The 17,056-nt window shown below is 38.6% G+C and overlaps 4 protein-coding genes and 3 long non-coding RNA genes across 8 annotated transcripts in view; 2 read left to right on the top strand and 5 right to left on the bottom strand.

Annotated features, from left to right (window-relative positions):
* Positions 1-12,592, bottom strand: part of LOC130700743 (chitin deacetylase 8-like) — a 71,700-nt gene extending 59,108 nt beyond the window's left edge. The window contains exon 1 of the mRNA XM_057522725.2: positions 12,588-12,592. The gene's annotated coding sequence lies outside the window, so the exon portion shown is untranslated. The remainder of the gene's footprint in view (positions 1-12,587) is intronic.
* On the bottom strand, positions 2,769-4,455 carry LOC130700736 (uncharacterized). The gene is made up of 4 exons (XR_009003877.1): positions 4,395-4,455; positions 3,119-3,200; positions 2,984-3,059; positions 2,769-2,928 (listed from the first exon to the last, which is right to left on the bottom strand). It is a non-coding gene; the product is annotated as an uncharacterized LOC130700736 (long non-coding RNA).
* LOC130700733 (uncharacterized) lies at positions 4,196-4,719 on the top strand. The gene is made up of 3 exons (XR_009003874.1): positions 4,196-4,257; positions 4,419-4,501; positions 4,562-4,719. It is a non-coding gene; the product is annotated as an uncharacterized LOC130700733 (long non-coding RNA).
* On the bottom strand, positions 4,566-5,197 carry LOC130700738 (uncharacterized). Its single transcript, XR_009003879.1, has 3 exons — positions 5,070-5,197; positions 4,809-4,959; positions 4,566-4,699 (listed from the first exon to the last, which is right to left on the bottom strand). It is a non-coding gene; the product is annotated as an uncharacterized LOC130700738 (long non-coding RNA).
* Positions 7,116-11,950, bottom strand: LOC130700706 (SUN domain-containing ossification factor-like). The gene is given in 9 exon segments (XM_057522692.2): positions 7,116-8,472; positions 8,558-8,698; positions 8,769-9,056; positions 9,059-9,928; positions 9,993-10,166; positions 10,233-10,465; positions 10,533-10,843; positions 11,366-11,611; positions 11,688-11,950. Coding segments are annotated over 9 exon segments (2,961 nt in total). The 5' UTR covers positions 11,741-11,950; the 3' UTR covers positions 7,116-7,827.
* Positions 12,593-12,713: 121 nt separating the features above from the next.
* Positions 12,714-15,028, top strand: LOC130700719 (1-acyl-sn-glycerol-3-phosphate acyltransferase alpha-like). 2 transcript variants are annotated; one of them, XM_059496810.1, is made up of 4 exons: positions 12,714-12,779; positions 13,974-14,107; positions 14,181-14,362; positions 14,429-15,028. In XM_059496810.1, exons 1-4 carry the CDS (start codon positions 12,721-12,723, stop codon positions 14,753-14,755), a joined length of 702 nt encoding a protein of 233 aa, XP_059352793.1. In that variant the 5' UTR covers positions 12,714-12,720; the 3' UTR covers positions 14,756-15,028. The 2 variants fall into 2 exon arrangements, with proteins under 2 accessions (XP_059352793.1, XP_057378689.1); XM_057522706.2 differs by lacking the exon at positions 12,714-12,779 and adding an exon at positions 13,434-13,911.
* A 133-nt stretch (positions 15,029-15,161) lies between these two features.
* Positions 15,162-16,090, bottom strand: LOC130700723 (prefoldin subunit 5-like). The gene is made up of 5 exons (XM_057522712.2): positions 15,856-16,090; positions 15,657-15,791; positions 15,520-15,594; positions 15,353-15,458; positions 15,162-15,277 (listed from the first exon to the last, which is right to left on the bottom strand). Exons 1-5 carry the CDS (start codon positions 15,967-15,969, stop codon positions 15,201-15,203), a joined length of 507 nt encoding a protein of 168 aa, XP_057378695.1. The 5' UTR covers positions 15,970-16,090; the 3' UTR covers positions 15,162-15,200.
* Positions 16,091-17,056: the final 966 nt, after the last annotated feature.

The following is a 17,056-nucleotide window of genomic DNA, read 5'->3' as shown; positions in this document are numbered from 1 at the left end:
CAAAATGATCTGAGTGCAGATGAAGAAGAAACAATCTCATTGGTTTCAGGATAAGCTCAACCTGTTCACTGGTATTAGAACATGAGAATTGCATGACAGAATTATTTGACATTAAAACCAAAATTAGTAAATCTTACATTTTCTAGCTTTTCCATAGAATCACTGGTCTTGAACAGACGTTCTTGGAGAATGTCTGCGGCTTCAGCAACTTTACCCTATTTCTCTTGCATTATGCATCAGCCTCGATTCACTCCAACATAGATTGAAAATAAAATATTTTATGTAAAAAAGAATAACAGAAACAAAGATATGCACCTTTCTAACAGGAACAGTTCTGAGTATCAAATCCAGTAATCACAGATTTGTACATTCATATCCACAATTCATGACGGGGTGGAGGTCTCTCCCATTCGCCATACTAGTTGGTACTATTAGACCAGAAGCCTTTAGCTTGCTCCATCATTAGTTCTAGCTTAGGATATTTTCATTGATAAGGTGCCACTGCTTAATTCCGAAACTGATCTGCACAATCGGTTCCAAGATGCACCTTGCTGAAATGGTATCTACCTGTAAGCAAAGCATAGGATCAAGTAAGATACAAAAAGATACAGAAATTCAACTCACGGGTCTAGTCTGTTTTTCAAAATCAAGGAGAATTTCTATGACTTCGTTAAAATTCTCTTCTGTGGTCAAGGCTTTACAGGTGGGTGTCCTGTCGTCGCCATGTTGAACTATAATCCCCTTTAATTTTAACGATGCGACGCTCGTGAGTGGTCTTCGATGCTGCCATATCTTTGCGTTCGCTACACGTCTTCAAAATTCTAAAATTACCAAAGCTGGATTAAATGCCAAATAAAATTTTGCCAATATGAAATTATCGAATATATCTACCGGTATCTCTGTTTTGCTTACATACTTTCTGCGCATACAACACTGAAATTCATATGCCCTTGTGCAGACATGTTAGACAGCGTTGCAAAACATCGAATTGGTAAGTGGAAAGGGGAAGGTTAAGGAAGAAAGACTAGGGTCAGATTCACAGCCCCGCTTCGATCGTGTCGCGTTTTGTTGAGCGGGTTGTTCATTTCCGTTTATGGGGCAGGTTAAACGGGTTATTACCCCATCATGTTTTTATCGGGTTGTCAATCGTTGTAGGCAAATCGATCACAAGCAATTAAATGTTTTAGTATTCCTATTTTTCAAGTCACTATTCAATATTCAAAATACAACAGTAATTTATTTTGTTTTACTTTTCTTTTTAAAGCAGTTAGTGTTTTGCAAATCTGCAGCAAACAAATACTTGGCGTTGAACCTATGTAAGTAGGGCTACATTACCTAAACCACTAATCCCAACCCGGTGCATTAAGTCGAATACAAGCCGTGAACGATCCGTGCGGTGCAGGTGTAGTGAAATTGCGTGCTCAGTGGAAGGTAAAATCATAAGCAATAATGCTTGAGGGAAAATAATGGGAGGGAAAAAGGAACGAAGCAAACACATCTATCAATCACACAAATCACAATACGAAAGAAAGTAAGTGAAAGCCAATTTGGCAATACTCCACCGTACCATCTTTATTTCCATCGTCCTAATGGGCGTGAATCTCGGAGCTGGGCGACGACCCTCATTCCTCCAACGACGATCCACGACGTCCAGTGGTCCTCTTCGGTGGTGGCGGGGCCCTCCTATGTACGTAAAAAAAAAAAAAAAAACTATGGTTAGACACTAAATTAAAAAAAATATATACCTGAATATCCGTGGCGACGATCTCGGTCCTCTTCAGCCTCCAGCGTCCTCTTCAGCCTCCAGCGTCCTCTTCGGCGTCCTCTTCAGGTGGCAGAACCCTTCTAAATACATAAAAACAACAAAATTATGGCGTAAAACTTTCAACTAAATACTTGACAAATTTGGGCAACAATTACCGTAGCTCCGAAGGCGAACCTCATTGCCCTGTGGCCCTCTTCAGTGGTGATGTAGGCCATTCTAAATACATAAAAAAAATGATTAGACAATTAAACGTGTAAACATATACCTGCTACATCCATGGCGACAATTTCGTTGCTCCATCGGCGATCCTCGATGCCCAGCATCCTCGTCGGTGGTGGTAGGGCCCTCCTAAATACATAAAAACAAAGTAAGATCATAGTGTAACACTTAAAATTTACAAATAAATACTTGACAATTTTGGGCGACGATCATGGTGACTCCGACGGCGTCCTACATCCTTATCAATGATAGTGGAGCCCTTCTAAAACCATAAAAACAAAATAAAATCATAGTGTAAAACTTAAAACTTTCAATTAAATACTTGATAATTTTGGGCGACAATTATGATACCTCCGACGACGAACCTCGTTGTCCAGTGGTCCTCCTTAGCGATGATGGAACCCTCCTAAATACAAAAAAAAAACATGGTTAGACAATTAAACGTGTAAAACATATACCTGAAACATCTATGACGACGATGTCGGTGCTCCACCATCCTCTTCGGCGTCCACCATCCTCTTCGGCGGTGGTAGGTCCCTCTTACATACATAAAAAAAAACATGATTAAGCACTTAAACGTTTTTTAAAAAATACCTCAATACCGTGCTGGCAATCTCGTTGCTCCAGCGGCGATCCTCGATGTCACGCATCCTCTTCGATGGTGATGTAGCCCTCCTAAATTCATAAAAACAAAATAAAACCATAGTTCAAAACTTAAAATTTTTAATGAAATACTTGACAATTTTGGGCGACGATCAAGGTGGCTCCGACGGCGAACCTCGTTGTCCGGTGGCCTTCTTCGGTGATGTGGACCACCCTAAATACATTTTTAAAAAAAACGATTAGACATTTAAAATTGTTAAAGCAATACCTGGCAACCCTTGGCGACTTCGGCGGCGATCCCCGACGCCCAGTAATCCTCCTCGGTAGTGTTGCAAGCCCTCCTAGACACAGATAAATAGACAGAACATGGTAAAAACACTTAAAATTGTTAAATACCTTGCGATTTTGGGCTAGGATTCTTGCGGTGACCTTCGTTGCCCAACGGTCCCCCTTCGGTGGTGATGTGGCCCTCCTAGATATATAAAATTTAAAACGAATACATAGTTAGATACTAAATTTTTTATTATATACCTTAGAATCCTGGACGATATTCCAGTGGCTGCGGGGCTATCCTCGTTGCCCAATGTCCTCTTCGGCCCCAGAGATTGCACTCCTGTATGTAAGGAAGGGACAAAAAATAAAAAAATAAAAAATAAAATTTTTTTTTTTTTAATATTTGAAAAGCACCGTGTTTCATCTTAATTCTAACAGGCATCAAGTACACAAATTACAGTTACATTGGATAAAAAGTTCCTGAAAAAAGAAATTGTTTATTAATAGATAAAGAGTCAGGAGGTTGTTTGGATTGGGCTTGGCTTGTTCATGTGTAAACTGTATGAATTCGAAACGTACAAATGTTCGTAGAAAAATGGTTTGCGAACGACTACGGTAAATAATTACATAAAACAGTGGAAGAAAATCGCTGGGATAGTGTTGTGCATAAATAACGAAGTGAGGTGGACTACGCTTTACGCCTTACTTCAAGTAGCCTTAATCTTAACTTTAGATTTACCTAGCCTTAATCTTAACTTTAGATTTACCTATCCTTAAACTTAACTTTAGATTTACCTATCCTTAACTTAACTTTAGATTTACTTATCTTTAACTTAATCTACGTTTATCTCTTTCATCTACACTTATCGTACTCCCTAACTAAACAAAACCAGTGCAGAGGCTAAACCAGGTGCTGATGCAGTGCGTTATTAGTGCCTAATTGATGAATCTACAAAGTGCAAAAGCTGAGTGCACGTGCGAAAGTTCTAACAATCACTACATGAGGATTGCAAGCAAGAAATCTACACTAGTGCACCGCGTGCTGATCAACGAGCTACTGAGCTTCTAGATTCTTTTTTTCTTCCTTCCCCCCTTTTTTTGTGAATTGCCCGAGGTTCTTCATCTGTTTTTGGCCCTTGGTAACACATTGGGTCAATCGATGCGGAATGGCCATAACCTCGGGCTCACCTGGAAATAAAAAATTTGCCTTCAACCTATCGACCTTCAGAATTGGGTTCCTCTACCCTACCCTCTACTTCCGGGAAAGCAATAATGTGGCACCATGTCTGCGAGTATTTAAGGCGCCACACGATGCTATGCAGTCACATTCGTATGAGGTATTTCCTCTGCAAATGTACGACCACTCCTATACCATCGTCGGGCGCTTAGGCTGTCAGGTAAGTTGATTAGTGTTCATTAGTTACGTTAGTTAATTTTTTATGCAGTGAATGCGAGTGTATCTTAGCTGTGTAAAACAAAATTAGTTCGAAATCTATGGTAGCAAAAACTAAGTAGTTTAATTAAACTGTGTTACCAATAATGTTGTATTTCTTTATAGTACGACGGTTTGCAGTCCTTCTGTTAGTAGCTGATAGGTTACTCCGAGTGTCTACCAAATTGCAACAAATGAGGAATTTAAGTGTAAGTACCACTAATTATTTAAAGCATATATATTAGTACCATACTGTTTCATCATTGCAGGAATCCATCATGTACAGGAGGTTGCAGTGAAATGTGTCAGGTTTGGCAAACAAAGGATAGGGAAGACCGCCACATTTTTCTGCAATATACTGTACTTGCAATCAGTTACTTTCAAGTCACATTACTATGCTGCTGCTCCTAAATTTAGATACAAATTATCAAGCATCTTAAATGTCGTTGATTTTTCAACTTGTATAATAATATACTTATTTTAAAACTAATTTGAACTTTTATGAAAATGAAATACCAAAATAACTTCAATTTTCATCAGTTGTACATTTCGTTTGTTAGGGGCTGATGTAACGGTAATGCCAAATGCCGATCACTGTTGAAGACTTTTACTTCGTGAAATAATAATAATTAAATATTCGTGAAACGCATTTGTACTGTTCCCGTACCTGCAAATGAACGTTAAATTTTCTTTCAAATCAGAAAAAAGAAATAAATTTGAAAATCTTACCATATTAACTACTAATACGATTATAGTAAAGTCTGAAAAGTGACTTACCATGTAAAAGCAAAAAGTTAACTGGAAGCACCGGGTTAATGGGTAGGTGATTACATTACCTAATGGGAAATGGTATTAACCAGATTGATTGAAAGTCATATTATATTTCTAATAATATAATCTACTCCAGGACCAGCTGTACAAAAATTCCTGCCAATTGATGAAGGTCGGTTAACGCTACAGAAACGTACACCGCATTAATAAAGTTACCATTAGCTGCTCAACTGCCAGTAAATAGTCACGGTGTTGGTAGCGACGTTATCTGTGAAAAACTAAATTGATAACACGTGATGTAGAAAAGTAAGATAAAGTACCTTGATGGTAATGTTTTGGATCCAACTGTGCTAGTGCTTTCTCTCTCCATTCAATCCCCATGAAAGTTTCAACATAAAAAGAATAATAAGCTCACCAAGAACTTCCCAGACTTCATTGCAGTTCAACTAAGAAAAGGTATGTGTTAAACCTATGTTGCACTATTAGTATCAATATGATTCAAGTTAACCTTTTCTTTGCTTAAAATTCATTTTAATCCATGGCAATAACCCTTACCCACACTTTTTTTAATCCCCATTTCATCTGAAGTCATTAATATTCCGGTCAGTCTGTAAAAGAAAAAAAAAATCATATATTACCCAAACCTTAATTAGTGCCCAAGCAGGTTTAAATTAAATAAATCTTTGCAAATGTCAAAAATGCATATCATGTCTAAGTGTCACAGTACTGGTAGAGGAGTTACTTCAACATAATGCAAGATAAAGTAACTGGTTGATAATGTTTTGGATTTACTCACTATCTTCATCCGATCAGTTGGAATTTTTTAAGCAATAAAAATAATGACCTTAGCATGAGCTTCTCAAAACTTAACTGTAGTAAAATTTAAAACGAGGAAGTGTTAGAAATATTGTGCCTTATTCAATCAAATCCAACATTTGTCCTGCAAGTTACGAAGGTCTAGGAGTATTAAATTCCTATAAGATGACAGCTACCGTAATGTCCTTGCCAATTTCGTCCTACTGTGTGGAAGGATTTATGTTAGTGAGAATGCCTCTTGCTATGATTGTGTTGCATTTCCACTGCCACAATTATCATGACATTTTTGTTTGGGAATAACTTCAGATGACAAGGGGCAAAACAAATTACCTTGTTGAAGAATTCCTTTGCTGAACCTAGGAACTATCTTCATCCAATCTTGAAGCTTTCAACTCAATTGCAATAGTAAAATGTAATAAAATCTACCAGGTGTATCCCATTATGCGACTGCATGTGTCCAATAGGTATAGGGAAATGTTTCAAATTCAGTTAGGTCTATTGTACCACGGAAGTATGGTAGCACTAGTATGAATTGGAAAGTTCTTCCAAGTGAAATGATACTTGCTAATACGCTATCGATTATCGGCAAACCATTTTTCTGATTATTTAGCGCTCCTTTACTATTTCAAGTCGCCATGTTAAAAGATGGCGCCGGGTCGTCTGGATTGAACGTTGAACCCAAATTCCCCGGTTCCCCAAGTAAAAGTACTAATTTAATCGAACCCGATCAGGCGTTATTCGGGGTGGGGCGGATTGCTCGGCCACAGGTGATCTGTGCAGAACCTGTAACACCAGACAATAGTTAATACACGATTGACCGTCGCTTTTAGTAAAACACTACATGTTGTTAAAAAAAAATAACGATCAAACATGATCCCAATTGAAAAACGCTGACCAGACCACTGGAACAAGGGCTGAATAGGGAACATTTTGCAAAAACTGATGAAAGTCTTGTACGTTTTCACGTGATAGGAGAAAAGCCAATCAATTAACCGAAGAAGGAACCGGTGCCTCACTGTGTCGTTTCACTTTCTTAGATTGAATCCAGCTTGACTTGACAACGGATATGGCAGGTGGCATGGAAAAAGGGGTGGCAGAAATTCACCCAAACACTTCTGCCTACCTTTAAATTTGAAATTTTTAAAATTTTAAAGTCAAATCCGACAACAATCAATTGCCATTTCGAAAATTTTTCATCATCTAATTAAATTACGAATCGAATTTTCAATTGTCAAGTGCATTGTAAAATGAGCCAATTGTATTGAAACAGCAAGCGAGTATATCGTTTAAAAGAATGAACACAAAACAAACACCTTCAGCCGTGATGCAAAAAGTAGGAGAAAATTCAGACAGAACCCATTGAATCGTTTAAATATCACCGCAATTTATGCTCGTGCTGACTCAAAATTTAATCAACAGTCTCTTTCTTTAGTTTTCCCTGCATCGGTTGTCAACTAAAATGCTACCAGTTACCGGTGGGTTCTTCAATATTTAACAATGACGAGAATTTTCGCTCCGTCGTCAAGTTTTTTTTTTCTGCTTTCGTGTCTTAACGGTCAGTCTTAACGGGCAAGTTTGTGGATGGAAAGAGAAATACATGTAAAGCACATTATATAAGTCATCAAAATATCACAAAGAATAGCCTACAATTTCGCAAAATAAAATAAAAGGAAAGATTTTTTTTTCCATTTCCAATTGTCGCGACTAGAGCAGGAATAACAATCGTTTAAAAAAGGTATGTAATAAGAATTCGGATATCCCCATGTCACGTCGCAGAAGGCATTTTCCCTGTCGATATTTTAACCAATTCCTAGTCTAGAAAATTACAACGAATGTTCCTTTTCTGGAAAAGAAACGTGTTAAAAAAAGAGAGACAGAAATTTTTCATATCCAACTGTACGGATTCTTTTCCCCCCTTTTTTTTATCGATTCTGCGCTTTTTTGTTTTTCAAAAACTACTTCGCATTCCGGTTGTTTGGTAGTTCTCCTTGATGAACTGGGCAGCAAGGATTTTAGCTCGTGAATGCCATTCCCAATTGTCAGATTTCAACCGAATTTTGGGTGGATGCATGGTGGCCGATCTAACATCCTTTGTATGATGGATGGAATTTTTATCGCTCGGAATGAAACTAAGGCTGTGTTTCTTTTTCTTTTGTTGTTTTTTGCTACCAGCCTTGCCCGATTTGCTTCGCGATTTAATACCATCAACCGGACTTGGGTCACGGCTAGTTGTTGTGCAATTTGAATTAGGAAAGCTAAAAGCCGACTCACACCCGGAGCTCGAGCTGTCAGCGACACTTGGAGCCGGACTGACCTGCATTTTTGTCTTGTATGGTTGCAAGGTCTTTTCAGATAACTTCAGGGACATTTGTGAAGTCTTTTTGACCATTTCAACTTCTTCAACCTTCTGGCCGACCTCGAGCCTGAAATCCAATGGAGCAGGCTGATGATCCTTTTGTCGCTGAATTGGCGAGTTGCCAAGATTAGGTGGTAGATTAGGTTGATGGCGGTTAAAGTGGTGTAAGAGAAACACGACTAGAACTGCTATGATAATCACCTCAACCACCATGAGAAACAAATGTTGCTCGATTGTCTAAAGAAACGTAGGTATTAGTAAAAAAATATCAACGAACAAAGATTAGAACAACGAAAACCTTAAAAGGACAACCATTTTTTACCTGAGCTCGAAGGGCAACATTTTCTTCTGCCAGTTTGATGGCCGAAGTTTTTAATTCGGCCATATCTCCGTGAAGCTGTCCTAAGACGAGTTGATAATGCGCTTCTTGGGTGCTCATGCGCTGCAACGTATCGTTTAAAGTCTGAAACATAGATAGATTAAGTAACACAAACTTCTTTTAAGTTTTAAGTAAATATGGTAGAAAAACGAACCTGCAGTGTACGATTTAAGGATTTTTGCATATCATCAACTTGGCGTTTGTACCGACGACTTAGTTCTTCTAAATATTGTCCAGAGAGCGACATGTTGCGTTCTAGTACTTTAATGCGATTAGATAGGCGGACAAACACTGATTCTTTTTGCATTTGTTGCTGACGACCCTGTTGTTGCTGTTGCTGCTGCTCCTATTTTGTTGTTGTTGTTGCTGCTCCTTATTTAGTTTTTGCTGTTGCTGCTCCTGGTGTTGCTGCTGCTCTTTTTGTTGCTGTTCTTGCTGTTGTACGCTAATCGGTTTTGAAGGTTCAATTATGAATCCTTCACCTAATTTTCCTTCAACTCCGATTGGCACATCTTCCGGTGCCGTTGCCACCGTATCCATCTCTTCAGCGAACAACTGTTCCAAACTTTCAAGCTCACTTTGTTCAGCGTTCGGCTGCTCGTCAAGATTGCTTTCTGCTTCATTGGCTTGGGGAACTTCACTACAAGGAATCAAATTTTCAGGCAATTCAAATTCGGTAATTAGTGGAATGACTGGTTCCAAGGAGGCTGAAACATGTGACTCTTCTGGCAAGATAAAGTGGCAGAGCGCTTGAATGGTTGATGGCTTCCAAATGGATTGGGCAAAGGCAAGTTCCATTGAAGAGAACACTTGATCAGAAGATTCTGCCTGGCATTGGCGCACTATAGATGGCTGAAGCCATGACAATGAGGAAAGAAAAGTTAATTCTTTCCATTCACAGCTGAGAGAACCGTTCACCGATCTTGACACATTGACTGAATGAACCGCTGTATAGCAGGTGGTGCGGTTATCTTCTTCGTTTTTACCCGTTTCATTGATCGACACCATCACGCTATGCGGGGCAGGACTTTTGGTAAGAACTTCTGCAGCTTTTTTCACTATGTTGATAACAGCGTCTTTAGCACTCCCAAATAAATTACGACCTTCTACGACAACATCACTGTTGCTGCTATTATTTTGCAGCAAATCAAAAAGCATTTCTTCTTCTGTGGAATCCTCTTCATGGCGGTGTGTAACTGATCCCGATCGAGAATCCTCTTCATTGTCTAGTACTTCATATTCACTGTTACCGTAGACATGAAAAAGCGATATTGGGCAAAAATGTTCCTTGCCATGATGACTGACCAACTCTACCTAAAAATAAAAACGACGATGAAAGATAAAAGAATGCAATCAAAACTATTTTCAGTTTTCACACCTTGACAAACTTGCCGAAAAGCTGGCGTTCGAGTGTGAAACTCTGAATGGATCTTTCATCGGCAGCAGTAAACAGGCCAATCAAAGCCCAGTCACGGGTAGGGTAGCGATCGCTTATGTAAACACGGAAATCTTTAGGCGATGACGAAAATAATTCGAAATTGGCAATGCCCACCTACAAATTAGGGAAAGATAAGGTAAAAAAAATTAAGTAAAATAATTTGATTGAAACCGGTCATACCCTCTGGGCTTGAATGGCTTCACATAATTCGATGACGAACCAAATTTTGGCCGAGCAGATACTTAAAAAATATTCATCTCTGGATGGATCCAGCACAGCAGATGTGTGTTCAGCTTCGCCATTGGCGGCCAATATCTTTGCTCCACAATCCGGTGAAGCATAGTTTTTTTGCCGCAATTTTGGGGTGGCTGATATTTTGACAGAAGTTTGCACACCGGAACTCCCGTTTGCACCTGGAGATATTTACAATATAACATTTTAAGTAAATATTATATAAAAAGAAAACAAAAAGAATCTCACCAGACTTTTCTTCTTCGGCTAACACTTTTAATGTCCATTCGCTGAACGACGGAATGTCATCTTCACTAGATCCACTCTCATTATTTCGGGTTACATTATTAGTTACGTTAAGTACATTAACTGTGCCTAGATCTTTTTCCAACTGGACAATAGATTCAGCCTCTGTAGGTAAAACATCATTCACCGAAGTTTCTGCATAAACAGCTTCCTCTTCATTCTCTAGGGTTGTTAAAACCTCAACCATCGGTACCGACAGCTCCGCGTCTCCATTGTCCACAGGAACTGTCACTTCACTTGGTGTCAGGTTACTGCTTAAATGAAAATAAAACGAATTATATATATTGAAAGGAATACTAATTCAAAATCATTGAGTAATTTGTATACCCATGCAGCTGATGTGGTATAATGTAAAGAACCCAAATTATGAAAGTAATTTCAAACACAAGAAAAAAACTTGACATAATTTAGTCAACTGGCGACATTCTAGAAACAAAAAACGAGTATATACTCGAACAACTGCCACAGATGAACTAACCGCTGGCGTGTACAACTTTAAAAGACCCACGTCACCTGAATCTTTCTAATCTCTTTAAGATCGATATAACATGTGTTTTTCACGCAAACGAAACGATCGATTGCTAAATAAGATATCGATTACACATAGGTTTCTAAATACTGGTATTTCTACATATAGCCTTGAAATTCTTGGTTTACACCCTAAGACAAAAATGCATTGTTTTTCAAGGTCTAACAGCCAAAAGAAGGAAAAAGAAAGAGGTAAATTTACTCAGACAGCCCCTCAAGGTACCAAGTGAAACAAGGAAATTACTCACTCTTCCGAAACTATTGGATGTTCAGTGGTTGGGAGAATCCTTTGGTGGGAAGTGTCTACAGTAACAACTGGAGACAGTTCTACAGAGTCAAGATTTTCTATTTTCATCAAATATTCCTTAGAATCCACACTCTCCTTCTCTCTAGGATGAACAGCCACCTCTTTTGGAGGTTGTACTTCATTTTCGATAGCATGCCTGCTGCTTACTGCATCATTCTGGTTGGATGAAAGGGACAGTGACACCAAGCTGAATGTTCAAAAATTCAACAAACTATTGAGCAAATTTGGAAAACTTAGTTAACAAATTTAACCAGTTACTTTACCAGTAGATGATAAGATACCCCACCGTGGGACTCGGACTAACACTAGATCTCATTTGGCAACGAACCCAAGTAACCGCCTGGTCTAAAAACGCTGCTTCAATAGAACGACTATTACCTCCTCACTGCATTGTTGGGCTATTTTTGCGTCTGATCAATCGTCTTCTGAACCAATAATCAAATAATTTCCAGTTAGTTGAGCAACGACACTTTGGTCTTCTGATGTTTGACAGCAGGCCAGTTATTCAAGTCTAACATCATAGGCCATAGTAACGGTCGTTTAGCCGTTGTAGCCCTCTGGTGGCAGACATATGCTGTACAATTACGCAGTGCTCTTACGTTTTACCCCATGCATAAATATATATATATATATACTGTATATATACACATATACAGTATATTTCTTTTTATGTATATGTAAATTAACATCAGGAACAACAGCAAGCCTCCTTTTAGTAAATGCTATAAAGTCGTCAGCGGAAAATCGATTTATCCAATAAAACCAGTAACGATGACAAAATTTAATTTCTTCAGGAAACTACTGTACGTGATATGCATGTACATATGCAACCTCAGTCCTCGTCCATCCAGTCTGCTGTGCAATAAAAAAAAATTCAATTTGCATATCTGTTTTAATAAGGGATAATATGTGAATTAATAAGGAGTAACATGTGGCCGTGTAACCGCATAACCAAATAAATCTTTTTATGCTTTCAGGCGTCAAAAGATTTTATGATTAAATTTCATTAGCTGTGACTAGGGAGTGGAATTCGCGCGGCTGTTATGTTTTCCCAGGCTGTTACGCGGAAATGCTTGTGTTTACAGCATCGTGTGATCAAGACGACGAGATCGGTTCCAGTTTGATATCTCGTTCCTATTCTCGGGTTTCTCTTTGGGTTGACGCCAGACAAAATAAATATTATCATTCATAGTTCACGTCACATTTGCCATCTTGCGTATAGTTAGCAATAATGTATTGTTCCTACATATCTAGTTGCCATTCATACCATTTATATCCTTACAAATACACAGCAACATGGCTTGTTCATCCAAAACAGCCTTCTATGCAATCCTTCAATTAAACAATCTATCAAGGTTGATTTTTAAAATCCTTATGAACTCAAACTTTATTACTAATCTTTCCTTGGGTAGTCGATTGCTTGCAAGCATTTTAGTTTGAACTGAAATGCCTTGACCTTGTTTCCCAATTACCTTAGTAGGCATGAACCGCTTGGGTACTACAAATGGGTCACATCGGTTTCGAGGCCATTTGTTCTATAGCCGCAAAGGCAAGACAGGGTTATGTAATATAAAATCACTTCTTTTATTTGGAAAACAAACAATTAGTGTGGCAAGAAAATTCGACAGAGATATGTTACTTTAAAAGGGTTTTCAGGAACTAGTTTTTTTTGGTTTTGCAACTGTCTTGAATGGTATTGCAAGCAAGAATGTCAGCATTTGTGTAGCCCTCTGGTTGTACAGCTCTACATCGTAAACATTATTTTATAGCAACTCACCAAGATTCTCGTTCACTCTCCAGCTTCATCGGTAGGAAATGGTTTTTCACAAGGTTTCAAATAACGTAAAACAGCGTAATTCTACAGATGTCGTACGAAGGGGAAAAAGTGCCAGAAATGCAAAAACGTTTACGGCCTGAATGATATATGAGGGGAAAAAAAGAAGGGGGTTGGTGGTTGGTATGGTTACGCCTTCTAACTATTATAGAACCGCAGACAAACAGACTCTGTCCCTAGAACGAGGCAGACGACAAAAAACTCCAATATTTCTTGGGTGTTAACTATCAGCTTTTTGTCGTCATCTTTCATCTTTTTTTTTAATTATTCCTTCTGGAGACAACTTACATCCGCGTCAAGTTATTTGAGATTTGTTTTCGTACTCGTGACTGAGACATAGGATTTGTGGTGTGGACCTTTTCGTGCGCCGACAGGGTCTGGCGGGTTTTTCATCTTGCCAGTGGTGTGATCGTCTTGTTATCACTTGTTCGACCCACCCATCCAATAACATTTGCGCTCGCATTTGCAAGGAAAATGTTCGTTAGTTGGGATGTACTTTTAGCCTCGACTGTGGTCTTGGCCATCATTTATGAAACTCAGTCATGGTTCAGATACTACTTTCGGTTTACCCTCTATATTTCAGTTGTTATGTTAACTTCTGTGTTTCTTATTCCTGTTGCCATATTTAGACCTGGCAATGTTCACAACACTGTGTAATATTGAATACTTTTCATAAGTGTTTCTAAGTTAATTTATAGTTTGTTTTACATTTCAGAATTGTTGCCTATTTCCTTGGACCTTTGCTAAATGCACTCCTTGGCATGAAGGTTCACCTTCGTAATGCTGAAAATTTTGTTAATGATGGCTCCATTATTTGTGCCAACCATCAAAGCTGCCTTGATTTTCTTGGTAAAAAATCTTTTGCACTAAATATTTATGGCAGATAAGAAGCCAATATTAATTCACTGGGCTGGCACATCAGGCATGATAACTCACTGGCCAACAATGGAACGTTGTGCTGCTATTGCGAAGAAAGAGGTGAATTACATTGGACCATTTGGATTTGTAGCTGGCCTTTGTGGGACAATTTTCATACGAAGAAACAAGTCACATGATTCCCACTCCACTATGAATGAAGCTGCAGAACAAGTGAAGCAGAAAAAAGTACTTTTATTATGATATAAGTACTTAGCTAAGCCACTTGTTATTAACGTAAACCTGGTTTTATAGTTAAAACTATGGATCTTTCCGGAAGGAACGCGCAGCGGTGGAAGAGATATGCTTCCATTCAAAAAGGGGGCTTTTTACATAGCTATCAATTCCCAACTGCCTATCACACCTGTTGTTTACTCGTACTATTATTTTCTTGATCATAAGCAAAAGCGCTTTGATCCAGGAGAAATTATAATGACTGTATTGCCGCCAGTGTCAACCAAAGGTATGACGATTGAACAATTGCCCGAGCTGATGGAAAGGGTGCGTGTGGCAATGATGGAAGTGTATCGGACCTCTTCGGACGAGATATATAACGCTAACAATGCTCAACCTTCTAGTTAAATATGTGACACGTAGCCCGTTTCCGTCGGCTCCTTGACTTTACACTGCTCCAAGATGGAAAATTGAAGTTGTAAAATCAATTGATCAGTTTTTTTTTTCTGTGCATGTGCAGTGCATGTGGTGTGACTAGTCCCAGTAATAGACCTGAATTCCTAGATTCATCTCCTACTCCTCATGTTCAATAACTTTTTTTAATTACCACTTTGTTTTCCCTTTTTGTCCTATCGCCGTAAAATTCCGCTGCCATTGGCCTGATAAACGATGCACAAAATCTTTTCTTTTTTTTTCCTATTTCATACCTTCCTCGTACTCGTTAAAAGCGAAAAAAAAATCTGTTAAAAACTGTTCTAGAACTAAGCAACTGGATTACGACTCAGAAAAAAAAAATTAATAATGAAAATAAAAATCTGTTGAAGGTGAAATTGTATTGTTACTAATTGGTATCTCACGTGCGAACGGGTGCCTGCTGCGGATTAGCGGCAACTTGGGCTTGGACTTTCAAATCCATCACTTCAGCTACAGCTATAGTATGTAGTGGAAACATAATACAAATTGCATGATTATGAGGTCTATCAAAACATGTCACACAGACTTTACCATCTCTGACTTGACTCTTCTCAATGCCTAGCATCTGAACTTTTTCCATCTGCTCAGTGACAAACTTGACTTTACGCTTGAAATAACTTTTTGCTTGTTCAATTGTCTGCAAAAATTTTATATGATGAACTGTTCAATAACAGAAGTGGTACGAGTATTTGACTTACATTTTCAGCATAGTATCCAGTTCCAATATCAATCAAAGGTTGTTCTGGTTTACAAATTTTTCCTGGCACATACATCTATGCAAGATCAGAAAATCTTAAACAATAAATCTATAAATGGTCAGGATTTTAGACATTACAGATCCAGTTAGTGGGACCAGTATAGGGGCCCCTTCTTGAGTAGTATCTAGTTTCTCAGCGCTCTCAGCTGATTCCTGAAATTTAGTCTGTGCGATCTTTAACGTTTGAAGAGAATCTTGATAGAGGCTCAAATCCTACAGCAGATTAAAAAATCAATTAAAGCAAAATGCAAGTCTAGCTGTTTAAATTTCATTTCACCTGTTCCAGTTGTTGTTTTAATTGAGCCAGTTGTGGAAGTGTCAAAGTTGTTAGGTCAATCTTCTGCATATTCTCTGCCTGAGTTTTCTCTTTTTGCCCAGCACTCCCAGCCATTGTTGCAATTTAAGTAAATTTAATTTTTGGTGACTGACAAGAAAACCAGTAACACACTAAGACAGTACTGCAAATGCAAACGTAAATGGCTATGCTAGATCGAAATGAGACTGCAAAAGAAGAATAGCACCACCACCCACCGGCACCAAAGTGAACAGACGATTTTTTTCCTTTTTAGTTTTTACTAAACAGCGTCCTTTTTCCTCTTCCCAAATATGGCCACATTGATTAGTCACGAAACAAGAAGTCAAACTCAAGAGGCACGGGTGTTAATTTCAATCCCAGGAACTAATGACCAGCGCTAGAAATACGTTCTCATTAAACGACTACGGAAATTCTACATACTCAAAAGAACATCTATTTCGTATTCGAAAAAGCATTGAAAAATACTCGTTTTGCGGGCGGTCATGACGATGGCCATTGTGATTATGCTTGGTAAACATTTGATTTTCTCTCTCAACCAGTCTAATAGCGGTAAACAGTTGACGCCCTGCCAAGAAAAACTAATTCCGAAATTGTCTGTGAAATTTATCGGTACAAAAATGTGTTTGTAAGCCAATCGTCTTATGCAACCCTACCATGCAATTTCCTTGTCATCTCATGATGTATGCTTCCAAAATGTCTGAAGAGAGGTTTCATGCGAAAAGTGAAACGAATAACCGGTGACCCTTTGACTAAGCAAATTGAAAAAAAAAATGTGACTTCATATCTACTGGTGTAACTCCATACTACTTACAAGGAAAATCAATACTCTCGTCGATGTACGTCATCGTTTATAGCTTGTGGCCAGTTCCAGATGTAACTCGCTTATTGCCTAAACCCCGACAGCAGAACGACTGCCATGTTACTTAAGTTGGCGGGTATTTAAATTTTCTTTATCTTTTTCATTCGGTCCACCGCGGAGGAAACATTTTGGGAATTCGGCGATAGTACAGTGAAAGCATGGTATGCATCGAAATTATCCCCGAGAAGCCGAAGAACAAACTTCTACTATCTTATATAGCAGTGAAAATCATCTTATGAGCCTCAACGGAATGGGGTTAGGAAAAGTTTCGATTGATTGGTTCTTCATTATGTTATGCAGCCG

The sequence above is a fragment of the Daphnia carinata genome, chromosome 9 (genome assembly GCF_022539665.2).
Source record: "Daphnia carinata strain CSIRO-1 chromosome 9, CSIRO_AGI_Dcar_HiC_V3, whole genome shotgun sequence".
Classification (NCBI taxonomy): Eukaryota; Metazoa; Arthropoda; class Branchiopoda; order Diplostraca; family Daphniidae; genus Daphnia; species Daphnia carinata.
This window is presented reverse-complemented; position numbering and strand designations above follow the sequence as displayed.

Bases quoted from the DNA above. Each gene is read 5' to 3' on its own strand.
- LOC130700723 (XM_057522712.2), bottom strand. From the start codon at position 15,969: ATGGCTGGGAGTGCTGGGCAAAAAGAGAAAACTCAGGCAGAGAATATG. The intron at 15,595-15,656 runs GTAATGTCTAAA...GATCTTGCATAG, and splicing joins TGGTCCCACTAACTGGATCT to ATGTATGTGCCAGGAAAAAT. The intron at 15,278-15,352 runs GTAAAGTCTGTG...TACATACTATAG, and splicing joins GAAGAGTCAAGTCAGAGATG to CTGTAGCTGAAGTGATGGAT.
- LOC130700719 (XM_057522706.2), top strand. From the start codon at position 13,733: ATGTTCGTTAGTTGGGATGTACTTTTAGCCTCGACTGTGGTCTTGGCC. The intron at 13,912-13,973 runs GTAATATTGAAT...TTTACATTTCAG, and splicing joins GGCAATGTTCACAACACTGT to AATTGTTGCCTATTTCCTTG. The intron at 14,363-14,428 runs GTACTTTTATTA...CTGGTTTTATAG, and splicing joins AACAAGTGAAGCAGAAAAAA to TTAAAACTATGGATCTTTCC.